Source organism: Symsagittifera roscoffensis, chromosome 5 (assembly GCF_963678635.1).
Source record: "Symsagittifera roscoffensis chromosome 5, txSymRosc1.1, whole genome shotgun sequence".
Classification (NCBI taxonomy): domain Eukaryota; kingdom Metazoa; phylum Xenacoelomorpha; order Acoela; family Convolutidae; genus Symsagittifera; species Symsagittifera roscoffensis.
In genome coordinates, this window is record NC_087066.1 from 67,464,938 (window position 1) to 67,479,254 (window position 14,317).

At 36.6% G+C, this 14,317-nt stretch overlaps 3 protein-coding genes across 7 annotated transcripts in view; all 3 read right to left on the bottom strand.

Annotated features, from left to right (window-relative positions):
• LOC134845466 (glycogen debranching enzyme-like) overlaps positions 1–14,317 on the bottom strand; it is a 643,946-nt gene that overhangs the window by 248,920 nt on the left and 380,709 nt on the right. The gene's annotated exons all lie outside the window — the stretch shown is intronic.
• Positions 1–14,317, bottom strand: part of LOC134845467 (serine/threonine-protein phosphatase 2A 65 kDa regulatory subunit A alpha isoform-like) — a 525,354-nt gene that overhangs the window by 168,386 nt on the left and 342,651 nt on the right. The gene's annotated exons all lie outside the window — the stretch shown is intronic.
• Positions 1–14,317, bottom strand: part of LOC134845523 (uncharacterized) — a 32,138-nt gene that overhangs the window by 8,489 nt on the left and 9,332 nt on the right. For 2 of the 3 annotated variants that reach the window (XM_063862453.1, XM_063862452.1), the window contains exons 8-13: positions 7,109–7,129; positions 6,568–6,886; positions 6,317–6,382; positions 5,850–6,073; positions 5,401–5,493; positions 4,967–5,167 (exon numbers count right to left, since the gene is read on the bottom strand). In XM_063862453.1, the coding sequence (XP_063718523.1) occupies positions 4,967–5,167; positions 5,401–5,493; positions 5,850–6,073; positions 6,317–6,382; positions 6,568–6,886; positions 7,109–7,129 (924 nt within the window). The remainder of the gene's footprint in view (positions 1–4,966; positions 5,168–5,400; positions 5,494–5,849; positions 6,074–6,316; positions 6,383–6,567; positions 6,887–7,108; positions 7,130–14,317) is intronic. The other variant, XM_063862454.1, reaches the window with a different exon arrangement.

The following is a 14,317-nucleotide window of genomic DNA, read 5'->3' on the forward strand; positions in this document are numbered from 1 at the left end:
GGGGGCGGATTTTCAAAAAAAAATTTAGGTCGACTAAATTGATTTGCTGAGCTCTCCGTTATCTCTATAAAGACCCCAATTCGACAGAACTTTCGGCAGGCAAATTTTTGAAAAAAAAACAGGCCAAAAAAGTGTTTTCAGGTATTTTTTGGAAAACTTTGACCAAAAAATCGCGTTAAAAGAATATGTATTAAACAAAGTTTACGATAGCGGTTTTTCTCATTCCGTGGTTATATAAGATAATAATGAACAAAAACCAACTTCATCAACACAAGTTCAACCTACTAACTTAAAGGGTGAACAATAGTAGGATTGACAATGTATACATCTTTTTATTTTGTTATTTGGTATTACATACATCAAATTTACCAAGGTTAACTAAAAAAACGTGGTTTAGAAGTCGAAAGTCGTAAACAAGATGTCAAAACTTGAACTTGGCTGCGAAAACCTCAGGAACTCTGTTAGATATAAAAGATAATGCCCAGAAATCATTTCAATTCTTGTTCTGAACCTTTTCCTTTTGTCAGCTAAGCCATAGCTGTAGCAATTCGCAGACTGAATAATACAGTTTGTGAAACGTCGAAAGACAGTTTTAAAACAAGAATCAATTCTCCTTGTTATGTTATCATATAGATAATATAGATAGATTAGTATTTAAATAATGTCATGACAATAGAAGTAAATACAACTTAAATCTTTCATAAGTTGAACAGAGAATGAATAGAGCGCAAGCTGTTAAGATTCAAGTGGATTGGCAGGTCGGTAACGACCTTGACCGATAATGGAGTTTAGCACGAATAGCTAGCACACTGATGACGTCATGTTTAAGACTAAACAACGACGCACCACATTTCCCCCTCTCGGGAAAAGAATTCAAACCGTGTTTGAATTTCTTTACTCTTAAGTACAAAATTAATAAATGCGCTTTTACATATGAAACCGTGAAGAACATCAGGTAGACAAAGAGATTTATGGAAAATGACTATCATAGATAAAGGTTTGATATGAATTTAAAGATTATGGCGAGAACAAGATACAAAAATCTGTATAATTTCTGGACCAAATGCTGAATTGATAAATGCGAAAGTTTTAATTAGACAAGGTACGATAGTTTGTATGATTTCTGGGCCAAATGCTGAATTCGATAAATGCAAAAGTTTCATTTATCTGACCGACATGAAGTTTTACAATAGAAATTTGGTATAAAGTTTAAAGTTTTTAGCAAATACAGGGTACAATAGTTTGTTTAAGTTCTGGACCAAATGCCGAATTCGATAAATACAAAAGTTTTATCTATCTGACCGACGCGAAGGATAGTCGGAAGTACTCGTTTTGGGGAAACGAATAAATTTCCTATGTTTTGGGGAATCCTCGGGTATATCAGCCCGAGACTGGCTTACTTGATTAGGACGATCAGAACCGGACACGACAAAACGGACTTTCTTATCCGGAGAGGCAGGAGTTGACGGAGGCGTAGTTGTTGACTGAGACTGAATGACATTAACTGAGTGTCTAATAGGGCTACCGTAGAATGTAGTTTGCATTTTCCGTCGAGAAGAAGATCGTGACGAATTTGACGAAGAAGACATATTCCCATCCTGTTCCGAAAGTATGCCGTGACTATCTTGGGTGTTAGAGCCCGATGCTACCAATTTTGATGAAGTTCCTACTTGTGACTTCGAGATTGACGATTCTTCGTCTGAAGAGATGGGAATAAGATCTGAGCCTACTGGGGTCATTATTGGAATTGGCGCCTTTGACTTGATGCTAATAGGAATTTCCGCTCCTGAATTGCCAGACTTAGAGGAAGAGACAATAACTGTAGATTTCGGTTTGACGTTAATACACCTTGGTTTGACGCTAATAGGAGCCTCTGTTCCTGGATTACCCGACGTAGAGGAAGAAACTGTCAAGTCTACCACCGGAGTAGAATGCTGTGGATACGGGATGTTCTGTATACCCGGAGCCTCCGAAGTTGCATCTTCCCTTAATTTCGACGCCACCATTTGACTGCGGGGTGGAGTATGTGAAACTGGCATAGAGGGAAATTTCGAATGAGCAGGCACGTACACTGTTTTCGCTGAAATACGTTGCCTGGAACCCGATTGTTTGAGAGGCCTATTGTCTTCCGATGATGATGTTGAAGATGGCACGTTTGGGCGTTTCTTCCCTTTCTTCACAGGAGTTAGTTGTTTTCCTGAAAAACTTAGAGGGGTTCATTTAAGACGCACTGCCAAGTGATTCCTTCTAATAACTTTCCCTTTATCAGAAATATATGTGGAATCAGTGATCCGCACGATTTTGCCCTTATAAGGTTTGAAAAGTTCTCTGCCAGACTTCCTATTTAGAAATTTCCGAAAAATTTCGACCTTATTTGGTTCGTTCAATACTAAATAGTCCAAATTACGTTTTGGCAACGAAGGGCGAATTTGTTCCGTTGGCATTTGGTTCCGGAATCTGAGGGTACCAGCGGACAAGTTCGAACGAAGAGTGGCTGCGAGGATTTGATTTCTCTCCGTCAGGGTCTTCAGGGCTTTGACTCACTCCTGATGTGTCAGATACTTTTTCAATGACAACCACTGGTTTGCGGATTGTGCCAAGCTCTCCAGTGCACGGTAGTGGGGTGTATCCGCTACTGAGTCTGTGGTTCCACCAAAATGTGGAGACACCGTCGGGCTTGATTGCCCTTTCTTGACGACTTTGATTCTGGGACGACTATCGCACTGCTCCCGTCGCTGCTCTGGTGTGAGCAAGTCCCGTTCCAAACGTTGGTTGTCTAAATGAATTCCCGAAGTTAAACGATCAGCCGCTATAGATAGCTCCGTATTCGGCGGACGACCAAAATGAAGTTCAAACGGGGAGACCCCGGTAACTGAATTTTTTGTAACCCGGATATCTTCAATAATATTCCTAAGGGTATCCTGAACATTAGAGAAATCCGAACTTAACCGAGAGGCGCCCAAACGACGCTTAATTGTTTGTATCGACCGTTCGACTAAACCACAGCCACGATGGTCCCCCACCGGACAAAAATATTGTACAATATTTTTCTCTAGACAAAAATTTTGCACTAATTTATTTTTAAAACCGGAATACTGGTCTGTTTTAATGGATCTGGGAATACTGTGCTGTTGAATATATGACTTGAGAAACTTAATGATCTTCCGTCCTCCCGTGGAACGCGTAATCATAGCCGACGGATATTTTGAATAACGGTCGATTGCGACCAAGATATAAATACTATTACCAAATGAGTCAAGTAGAGGGCCTGCGTAGTCAAGTTGCAGCTCTTCATTAGGACCCGATAAAAGAGGTAAAGGCTTGGATGAATTAAATGATACGTTCGCTTTCAAATTCTTACCAAACTTTGTGCACTGAGGACAATCTTTGCACAGTTGGATAATGTCCCGATGCATTCGGGGCCACCAGATGTATTGTGCTGCGTCAACCATTGCTAACTGACCCGCATGCGATCTATGAAGTCGAGATAACAAAGGTTTGCGTAGACACATGGGAATAGCGATCCTATTATCCACCACAACACAGCCATCAACTACCGCTGCACAATGCCAAAATGATTTAATATAGGAATCGATACGGCAAAATCCTTCGTAATCCCGGTTGATAATTGCTCGTTTCATGAGACTTAAACTGGCATCTTCATCCGTGAGCTCCGATAATACATCTGAGTCCAGAATTCCCACCAGTCCGGTTAACGATTTCTGGTCCGCAGCGACCACTGGTGACTTTAAGATCTCGAGACTGTTGACTGACTGAGATTGTTGTTTTGGTATCCTGCCCCGTTTGGACCTGAAATTCGCTAGAATACGGGCGTATTGACTCCTCAGTTCTACTCCTCGTTGAACTGTTGAAGATCTTCTGGGTCGAATAGCCCCCGCGCGAAACCGCGGCCTGGCTCTATCTGAGGAGAACCAATGTTGGGTGACCGGCAGATACTGATTTAACAACTGCTCGAAACTGTCGTTTGTGTTGTTGGTACTTGTGTTGGGATTCATTGCAGTCTGAAAGTGAAAAACACTCACACTAATTGCACTCCAACCAATCCGATATGATGAAAAAGTGTGATATGAGAAAATGTGATCTTCAGTGACCTTGGTATAAAATATCGTATGTGATAAACAATTACATTACATTAAGCATCCAAGATTACCGCTAGCGCAGTATGACATAGGCTAACGCTTTTGTTTTAGGAGAAAAACTTTCCAAAATAGTTTTAAAGTAATCTTTCGAAATGCAAATTAAGCTATAGGTACAAGAAAAACCAATGAAAAAATTTTCGTAAGGTTTTTGAAACAACAATTTACTTGGACATCTGTAAACACCAAAACCCATACAAATCCGCATGGTATCTAATTCTGTCCGTAATCATGAACACAGAGGCGAAGCTACTCTTCGCAAACACTAGCCAGAACACGAAAAAAAGCGAACATTCGGCTACTTCCCAGATTCAATTTGCGACCTAGAGGTAATGCGCATCACACAATAACCATTCAGCCACAGGCTCTGAATGAGTTAAAAACACAAGCCACAATTAAAGCAGAAATTTCCAATACTACTGACCGTGATTATAGCAAAAGTGCCACCAAATGAGTGAACACTTTTATTGAACACTTTTATTTGCGTGTTAGTTTAGAAAAAAGAAGGTTCGTACTATTACACTAACGCTCGCAAGCTCGCCAGTGTAATCACGTAATAGTATGTAGCCTTTCGGTTATGTTTTTGGGTACCTCGCCATTATTTAAATGATGTGATAAAATGAGAAAACCGCAAAAGACATTTTATGAACTAATAAAGCAAGTTCAGTCATTTATTTTTTTCTTTTTTACACTGTATTTTGTATCTTTTTACTTGAGCTGATGTTTGGATCAGCCGTTTCAATTTACACTGAAGGAGAACACATAGAGAAGAGCCATACTTCTTAATTGTGTCCATAATGATGACTCACGATCTGGTGAACAGTTTCATGAAGTGCATGTATGCCACTTTTGCGCCATCTGCTACGTCCGACTTGTGTCTCTCATGCTTGAAGATCACATTCTCTAACAGCTGTTTGTGAGCTGGGGAGAGGGAGAACTTCAGATGCTTTTCCAACTGACTCATCACTACTCCTTTCTCAACACTACACGCCCCTTCCTTGTCCGCTTCTCTGCAACAGAGTGAACTTTTTCAACCTACATTCGAATTTGTTTGAACATAACAAAATACTGCAATTAAACAAAGTTGTTTCAGGCAGGTTTTGCAATAATGACAAATTTTACCATCAATTTGAATAACTTTCTACAAAAAATGAGTCTTAAAAACAGTTTCAGAAGAATTTGAGGCGATTTTTAAAAGATTTGAAGAAGGTGGGAAGACAGAGAGTGGAGGTTCTTTGAATACCTCAATCCAGCGAGTATGGCGAGGAAGCTGGCAGCCAGGAAGTCTGTGATGGCAGTCTCCAGTTTGGCATCATCCTCGTCCTTGTTCCCAGCGCTGCCAACAAATCAATGCATTCTTCAAAAACAATTGACGAAAGCTTAAAATTGTAGGCCCGCAATAGGAAAAAACGACAACTACCAGAAGGCCTCATTAAAAAGGATTCGAATCCCCGGAGATTTTTTTGCTTTGTTTTATCGAATCCCTGGAAAGTGTTTTTTAAAAATAAAATTACTAACCAAGTCTATCTTTGTTTATGAAGTTTTACTTCTGGCATAAAAAAGCTTATTGAGCCCTCCAAATTGTAAATTTTGAACTATTTAAAAAAAAGTTGCCTCATATTTTTTACAACATTTGTGCTATTTGACAAGATAATTCAATTTTTTAGATGCAAGTGTAACTTTTTTGCATACTCTTTGCCATTCTGCTCTTTGGAATTGTCATCGGGGACCAGTTTGTTAATAGCTTCTATCTTGGCCAACTCTGCCCTGGATGAGAGAATGGAGATGAAGTGATGGTAGTAGACTCCGTTCTCGTCACACGGGATGTCCAGACGTCCATTCATCTGGTCCAGCGTCTTCTCTTCACACTCGATGCCAACTTCACTCAACACTTTCTTCACTGTCGCGAGGGACACCTGGCGAACAACATAGGATTCAATTGTACCCGTGATTAAGAGCTAAGTGCCATGATTCTGTTGGATAATTTTCTGCGCTGTAATATGCTGCCATAGCCTCAAGCGACGATAAAAAGTTGAAAGTCTGAAATAAACTTGAAGAGGCAAATTGCTAGTTTTTGATTGACATAATATACTACGGGTTCGGTATGAAAATAACGTTAGGGCACCTGTATGAAAAACTATCGATGAGGGCGTACATACCTGGCCACATGATATCGTGTCGTACTTCTCAAAGCACTTCACCATCTGCTGGGAGCCAGCCTCGAACTGAAAATAACAGACTTCTATCGTCAAGTAGTTTGAAGAACGAAAAAAATCATCCTCCAAACCGGCAGAAGCTCAAAATGACTCCAAGAGTCCAAAATCATTCTTGAAATTAATTGAATTTCAGATAATTAAGAGATTTGAAAATTTTTTTGCATTAAAAATTGAAGCCTTTCTCCTTAGTGTACCTTCTCTCTCAAGAAAGCCATGAATTCCTTCGACTTCATCTTCAGCATGGACTTGGGAATGGGCGCCGAAGGGTCAGAGGTGACTCCTTTGGGGTCAGTCTCCCAGCTAGGCCTGAACACTGCCTGGTCATTCAGATCATCCAGTGCAATGGAGTGAGCAGTCGGTAGTCTGGTGTGTTCCCTTCCCCTCTGGGTGTGCACATCTGTCTGGCTCCTGTGGAACATCAGGTCCCGCAGTTTGGGCTTCCCATTTTTGTCCAGACCCCAAAGATGGAACAACTTATTCTTCGGAATAGCTCCCACGTTTTCCAGGTCGTAACTAAAACCATTATGACAAAACTTGCAAAATAACGTCACATTTTTCAAAAAATAATAATTGTGAAGCTAGAAAAAATATTGAAGTGAAATAAAAAAGAATGTTCTAACAAAACATCAGATGAGCATGCAGGGATTGTGCGCAAACTGTTCGGTGATTCGGAAATAAACAACTAAGTGGTCTAAGTGATGTGGTGTATCCTAATGATAAGTGTATTATACTTACATTCCGGAGACCTCGCAGATTCTGTACATAAATTCAAATTGCTCGTTTATTTTACTCGTTCAATTGAAATTGGCTTATTTTTTGTTTAATTTGGAAACACTGATAGTTTTGAAAAACTGAGAATATTTTGATATTATGACGTAGCTGATAACAGAAGAACCACCAGCGGATTGGGGGGGCGGTGACGAAACGCCCCTCTCCCTCAGGGATTCGACCCACAGCCGACCCCTGCATGGCGTCTAGTGTGTTATAATTTTCTTTTTCTTTTCGACTATTTTTGAAAATACAACTCAGACCAGCCAGTTTTCCTGACAAAGCTATCCTGACAATGATTGAACAAAAAAAATTGAAATTATAATTTTTGAGATGAATATTTTACAAATTTTAAAAAAAAACTACTAAACAAGACTGAACTATAATTACTAAACAAGACTGTATGTTACAACTGTACCTTTAAGCTGTCTCAGGTATTTTTTTTTCAAATTATAAATATAATAATCATTATTAATGAAAATTCAAAAAAAATCCATAGATCTCCCCACACCCAAGGTTAACTACGAAAGCAAAACTTCTGCTGCTAATAACACAATACTTCGATCAATTAGCAAACTTCAATGAAATTGGATAAAATTCTCAGCCCAATTTGCTACGCGTTGATAGAAACTGGAAACTTCGCGAGCATTAACCATCCCAATATGGCAAATTCCAAACCACCCTGGCTTCGCGAGAAAAACCCAGTTGAAAGAAAGAGCTTTTTACAGTTGAGCTTAGAGTATTGATTTCTTTCAGATGGAATGGAAATTCAAATATTGGCGATTAATTAAAAGGTCCATATTAGTCTGAATAAAACAACGACCGCATGCATAATTAGGCCAACGCGAATGCCTCAATATTCCGACTGTTCTTTAGAGTCTGAAGTAAGATGATTTAAAAATTGAGAAGCTTTCAAGAAACAAACAAAGATAAAACATCAAAGTTTTAATTATTCATTTATGAAAATCTTCCCTTCACACCCAGTTTTAAATACTGAGTGATACTTTTCGTATATGCAAAACACAAAAATTAAACCAACTCTGAATCATTTTAAGCAGAAAACTTTTTATTGCTTATTGAAGCTTCAAAAATTAATTTTCATGGAGTCGAACTGATTTTTCACTAATTTGTTACTTTTACTAATATAACACCTATTCGATCGTCTTACATATTCGAAAATTAAGAGTGAAAAAAATCTTCTTTGTACTAACACCAATTTTTTAAAACTAATCTTCAATATTGTTCGAATCAATGCTGAAAAGGCTTTAATAGAATATATCACTTTCAATATTCTGGTGATATCTTGTGGTACCTGATTTTTCGTATGGAAAAAAACACAGTTAGAAAAATAATGAAATCCAAAAAAAACTTTTCATTGCGGAATCAACATTTAAACATTTACACAGTGGCCGATCTAACTCATATCATTTATTATTTACAGAGACATTGTTTATATTTATGCCTATAAATTCGAGCATTGACAAGCTGAACTCAAAATTAAAAAGATTTTTTAACGATGACTAACTTTTGTAAATTACTGGTGTTTGAAAACTGCGAATTTGGCTACATGCAATACATATGAGTTCGTGCTATAAACGCGTAAGCGGCAGTTTAATCCGGCCTAGAAATAATTTCAAACTAATTGAGGCAAGATATTGGGTCGGGCTAATACATTTCTGGATGCTTATTTATTCACTTTCTATTTAATATAGGCAGGGTGAAGATTTTCAAAAAAACTCTGAATCTAAACTTCAAGTTTTTTTTCTTTAATTTACATGAAAATTTTATCAATTTTGTATTTTTTGAGAAAATTAACCAAAAAATTTGAAAATAATCAGCGAAAGTTGCATTATCAGATTCTACTGAAAACATTTGTAGCAACATTGAAGAATAAAAAAGAGCACTTTTCTGGAACTTGCTACAGCTATAAATACCATTTTGCATAACACAATTTAGGAAAAAATTGGCACGTAAGGTTTTTTCAATAGAGCATCTATTTTCCCAAAGGGCACTTCAATGGTCCGTAAGCAATGTGCAGAACTTCAAAATCATAATTAGGACTAGAAAATGCTCTTGGAAAACATTAAAGGTAGTGTTTTTTGACCGCTGGTTTTCGGTTTTCATTCCTATATAATAGCTTAAACACAAAATCAATAGAAACAAGAATTAAGTGGAATTTGCTGATGATACACTAATTTTATGTAAATAAAATTCAATGTTCGACCTTAGAATCTCGACGCTCGCAAAACTGGAGAAAGTACACAAATATTTGAAAGAAAACATATTTGTTCACAATGTTGATGAAACAAAACACAACGTTTTTGGGACAAATAGTTTGGAAAAAAAACACAATTAAAGAAAATCAGAGTTTTGGTAGATAGAAGTCTTAGTTTTCAGCTGAGTTAAGCAAACGTTCAAGCAAAATGGCTGTTTCAATAAAATCAATTTAAATTGTGCGACATTTGGTACAAAAAAACTGCTTTTGAAATAAGCATTTTCAATTGAGCTTTTTTTCCCAAGCTAGCATGCCTCAAACTGACAAATTAGTTAGAAAAAATAACTAGGAATCAGGCAGACAAATCAACGGGAGAGAGTAGGTTTTGTCAAAAAAATTCTATTAAATATTGAAAGACAAAAAGTTGCATCACAAAATTAATTTAAAAAGCTTCATTTGGCAACAAAAAATCAAAAATGGTACAAAATCGAAAATAGAAAATATTCAATGCATATAGAATACCAGAGAAACTTATTATTTTTTATAATTGCCCAGGTCTCACTAAGCTTAAGTCGATTATGCTCAACTCACTAAGTTTCTACGCGTTTAAACAGTTTTCTCGGCACACCATGCATAATACACGAACATTCATAGCAGGGCAACCGGGTAGTATCGTTTCAGCCAAGTTTTTGAATGCACATTTTATTACAAGTTTTGAAATTCTTGGTATTGTTGTTATATTTGTTTTCCAAAAAGCTCAAAAGTCTTCATAAACAATTTAAGCATGAGCAAGTCCATATGTTCAAGCAAAACGGCTGCTTTAATTAAATCAGTTTACAGCGTGCGACATATGGTGCCAAAAACAAACAGATATAATGTTTTCAAACCTTCAGATTTGTCTCAGTTCCAAAATCTACCATCTCTCAAACTAACAGACAAATTAAGTGGGTGTCAGTCAGACATAGAGAGCAGGTCTAATAAAAATTTTCCTTTAATATTGAAAAACATAATTTTATGTCAAAGTAACTAGTTTTCAATGTTTCATTTGGCGCCAACTTTGTGAAAACAAAATCGAAAAAAGAAAAAGTTTTCAGCAAAAAACATAGAAAAAAGTATTAGAAAAAAACTTTTCTGAAACGTTTTTTTTTGTCATTTCTATTTTTCCTCAATTTCGAGGAAAACTGTTGCCCAAAATGCTTTACTCCCTAAATTTCTGCGCGTTTCTATAGTTACCTTGTAATACCACACTCAAAAAAAAACGACACTTAATTAAAAAAATTCATTAAAAGCTACAAAAAGGTTTCTAATTGTTGTGGCGGAAAGCAACCGTCTACTATCGGTTTGTCACGTCTTTAGTTGCATTGGTTATTATGCTTTTTCAAACTATTTTCAGAGCTGTTGTATCGGTCTAGTAAAAACCTCAAATATTATTACAAGCAAATGCTCAAGCAAAATAGCTTTTGCAATTAAAACATTTTAGGGTTTTCAACATGAGGTACAATAAGAAACAAGAAATCTGTCTAACCAATCTTTAGCGTGTCAGGACATTTGTGTCCCAGACATTTATGTCCCGGCAAAAACAGTCCAAAATGCAAAAAGTGTCCAAGACATTTGGTTCCCAGACAAAATTGTCCCAAAATTGTCCAGGCTATTGCCACACTAGTTAATGACCGGATTAATTTGATAAGCTCTCAATAGGTAGGATTAAATTGATAAGGCCACGCAACTGAGCACTTAGACCAGAAATTACTTCGCCTAGCAAATTAGAGACGAAATTAACACAGGACTCAAATCATTTACACATACCTACACAATTATTGCTTGATTGATAATGTTGCCAAACGTAGACACGAGAGATCATAATTTCATTGTTATTGCTCTCGAGTTCGTGTTGACAATGGAAATTCTTATGACAAATAAAAACAACGAAATGCTAGTTTATGATGCATACGCATACTTCAAACATCGGATTCTAACAGACACCTCAATTTCGTGGCGATGTGTTTTATCGAAATGCAATGGCCGGTTGCGCACTTTCCAAGATAACGTCACTGCCCAGAATGCAGGAACCCCAATCCCTAACTGATTTTGAACTGCCAGAGTTGCTGAAAGTGACACACAGCGGCGAGCGTTTCCTTCATTTTGACTCTGGGCCTAATGATACCAAGCGAATAATGGTTTTCACCACTCTTCCGGGACTCGACATTCTCAGTGGCGCTGATGATTGGTTCTGCGATGGCACCTTTTCTACGGCCCCGAGTGTGTTCTTTCAGATATACACCATCCACGCTTCAGTCGAGGGAATTCTGATTCCTATTGTGTATACATTGCTTCCGGACAAGAAAGAAGAAACGTACTTTCGACTTTTGAGCTGCTTCGACATTGAATTCCCTAAACGAGCCACCATTGATTTCGAAATAGCGGTCAAAAATGCGTTCAACTCAGTATCCAAAAATGTACAAATTCAATACTGTTATTTCCATTTGAGCCAAAGCGTCTGGCGTCACATTCAGACTGGCAAGCACCCATCATTTCCCAAACTCATAGAAAAATTTCAAGACGAACAGAAAAACGCTGAAATCTTGATCGAAAAAATGTGTGCCGGGCAAAGAGTGTCACGTTATAAAAAACCTCTTTATGTCAAACTTGACAAAAACCTTTCAGAATTGGTTGCGGCCTACGACCCAAGTAAACTTCTGAGTTTCCTAAAAGGGTGCAGCAGCAACATCAAACTATAATTTAAAGTCAATTTATTTTCCAAAGTTGATATTGCGAAGCAATAATTTTCAAAAAAATTTTCTAAGTTGAACTTTTTCCCAGAAAATTTCAAAATTGAGCTAGACTCGATTTGAAAACGGCAAAATGATCAATGTAATCAAGCCTTTCCCACCCTCTTCCCTTTTGGCTCAATCAAGTCAACCCATTTCAACTTTGCCCTAGTTTACCCATTTTTGGGTTTTTTAAGTTCAAATATTGACTAAATTACGAAAATTTTTTAGTCGAGCCCGAGATTTGAACTTCAAACCTTTTGACCTTGAGACTTATGACTTCATCACTCGGCCAAATGCGCTTTTAAATTTCAAAATTTTCTTGAAAGTTTTGTCTCACTTTGACTGTTCTATGGTTAATTGGTACGTATAAAATCTACTTATAGAACGATCAAACAACCTCAAAAGAACAAAGCATTAAAGATCACAAGGTCAAATCAAAGAAATTAATTTCGCAAAACAATTTCGGACAATTTTGTCTGGGACATAAATGTCTGGTACAATTTTATCATTTCGGACTGTTTTGTCAAGGACACAAATGTCTTGGACACAAATGTCTATGCACCATCTTTAGAGTTGTCTCCCTTTACAAATAAACAATTTACTAAAATGTACGTAATTCTCAAACTAGCTGACTGGGCGGACAACTAACTGGGGAAAACATGTGCTCTTTTGGTAGAAAATATGATCATGCACAAGATTCACCACAGGTCACAAATTTTACCAGCGAGCTGCTCATCAGCCCACATATCCTAACCAGAAGTTGCAGAAGCGCATACATTATTGCGATAAATGCAATTGGTACGGCGTACATCAATAACATAGCCTATGCCTATAATAGAGCGGTGAAAATCAACGAAAGCACAAAGAAAATAAAAACAAAAGAGATTCTCTGGAAAAAAATAATTGTAATGTTAGATACAATTTAAGCGTGAAGCTGAAAAACGTTAAATTTGAAAAAAAAAAACGTTTGAATTAAACTAAACAAAATTGATTGTCATACAAATTCACATTGGTAGATCCATAGGCTTTTTACGAGATTATTTTTACATTAAATATGAGTATTAATTTGTTTAACTGTATGCTAAGTTGTAATTATATATTTACAAGCTGGAGTATAATTGATTTTCAAATTATCATGACAATTTCATTTAGTAAAAACATGATAGTTTATTCAAGTGGTTGTTTGGTTAAAAAACTCTACGAGTAGTCTTGTTTCATTTTCAGATAAATTATATAAATGCGTATTTAAATAACTTTACTAAAACTAATTGCAAAAAAAAAGATATGTTGATATTTTTGATGCGACCGCTAAAAGTGGGGAGGAACTTTGTCCTTGGGTTCCTTTCAGCCGTTTTTTATTTTTAAACAAATTCCATTCCACGCAAAACCAGGTATTACAAAAAAAATATCGAAGGAATTGAAAAATATAGGATAATAAACATTTTTCGGTCATATTTCGACTAATATTGTTTTTTTTTTAATTTCCCCAGTGTCGAGAAAACATGCCTTAAATTTGAGCTTAATTTTGTGCACGTAGCGCGAGTAGGTCGTATCAGAAAAACGTTCTTTTACGTATTCAAAAACAAAAAATACATCAAAAAAGTTTTTTTGCTAGTTTCATTTGGCGCTCTTTACTAGAAAAAAAACTTTAAAAAAAATAAAATAATAACAATTTCCGTAAAATCTTTTCAAAAATTTTAGAAAAAGTTTTCAGAATTAACTTTTTTCAACTTTTTTTTCTTTATCACTTTTCGAGAACAAATGTGGTCAAAGATGCCTAATTCGCAATACTTTTACGCGTTTGTATTGCTTTTCTGACATACCATGCACAAAAACTACACTTTTTTAAAAAGAAAATGAAACCTTGTGGTCGGAACATTCTGTGCTACTTGCACAGCAACCAGCTACTATAGTTTCAGTCAAATCTCTAGTTGCACTTGTTAACATGATTTTTCAATCTATTGGTGTTACTGTTCGATTTGTCTTCTATCTGTTCAAGCAAAGAAATCAGTTTACAGCGTTCAACATATGAAACACAAACCAAACATAAGAAACCAAAATTATGATAAGAGATTATAATTTCCGAGTTTTCAGATTTGTTCAATTTATTTTTTAGCTTAGCGTTTCTCCAAAACTAACCCAAGTCTCGGACTAACAGTCATGTTTTGAAAATTAACAGAAGGAATAAAT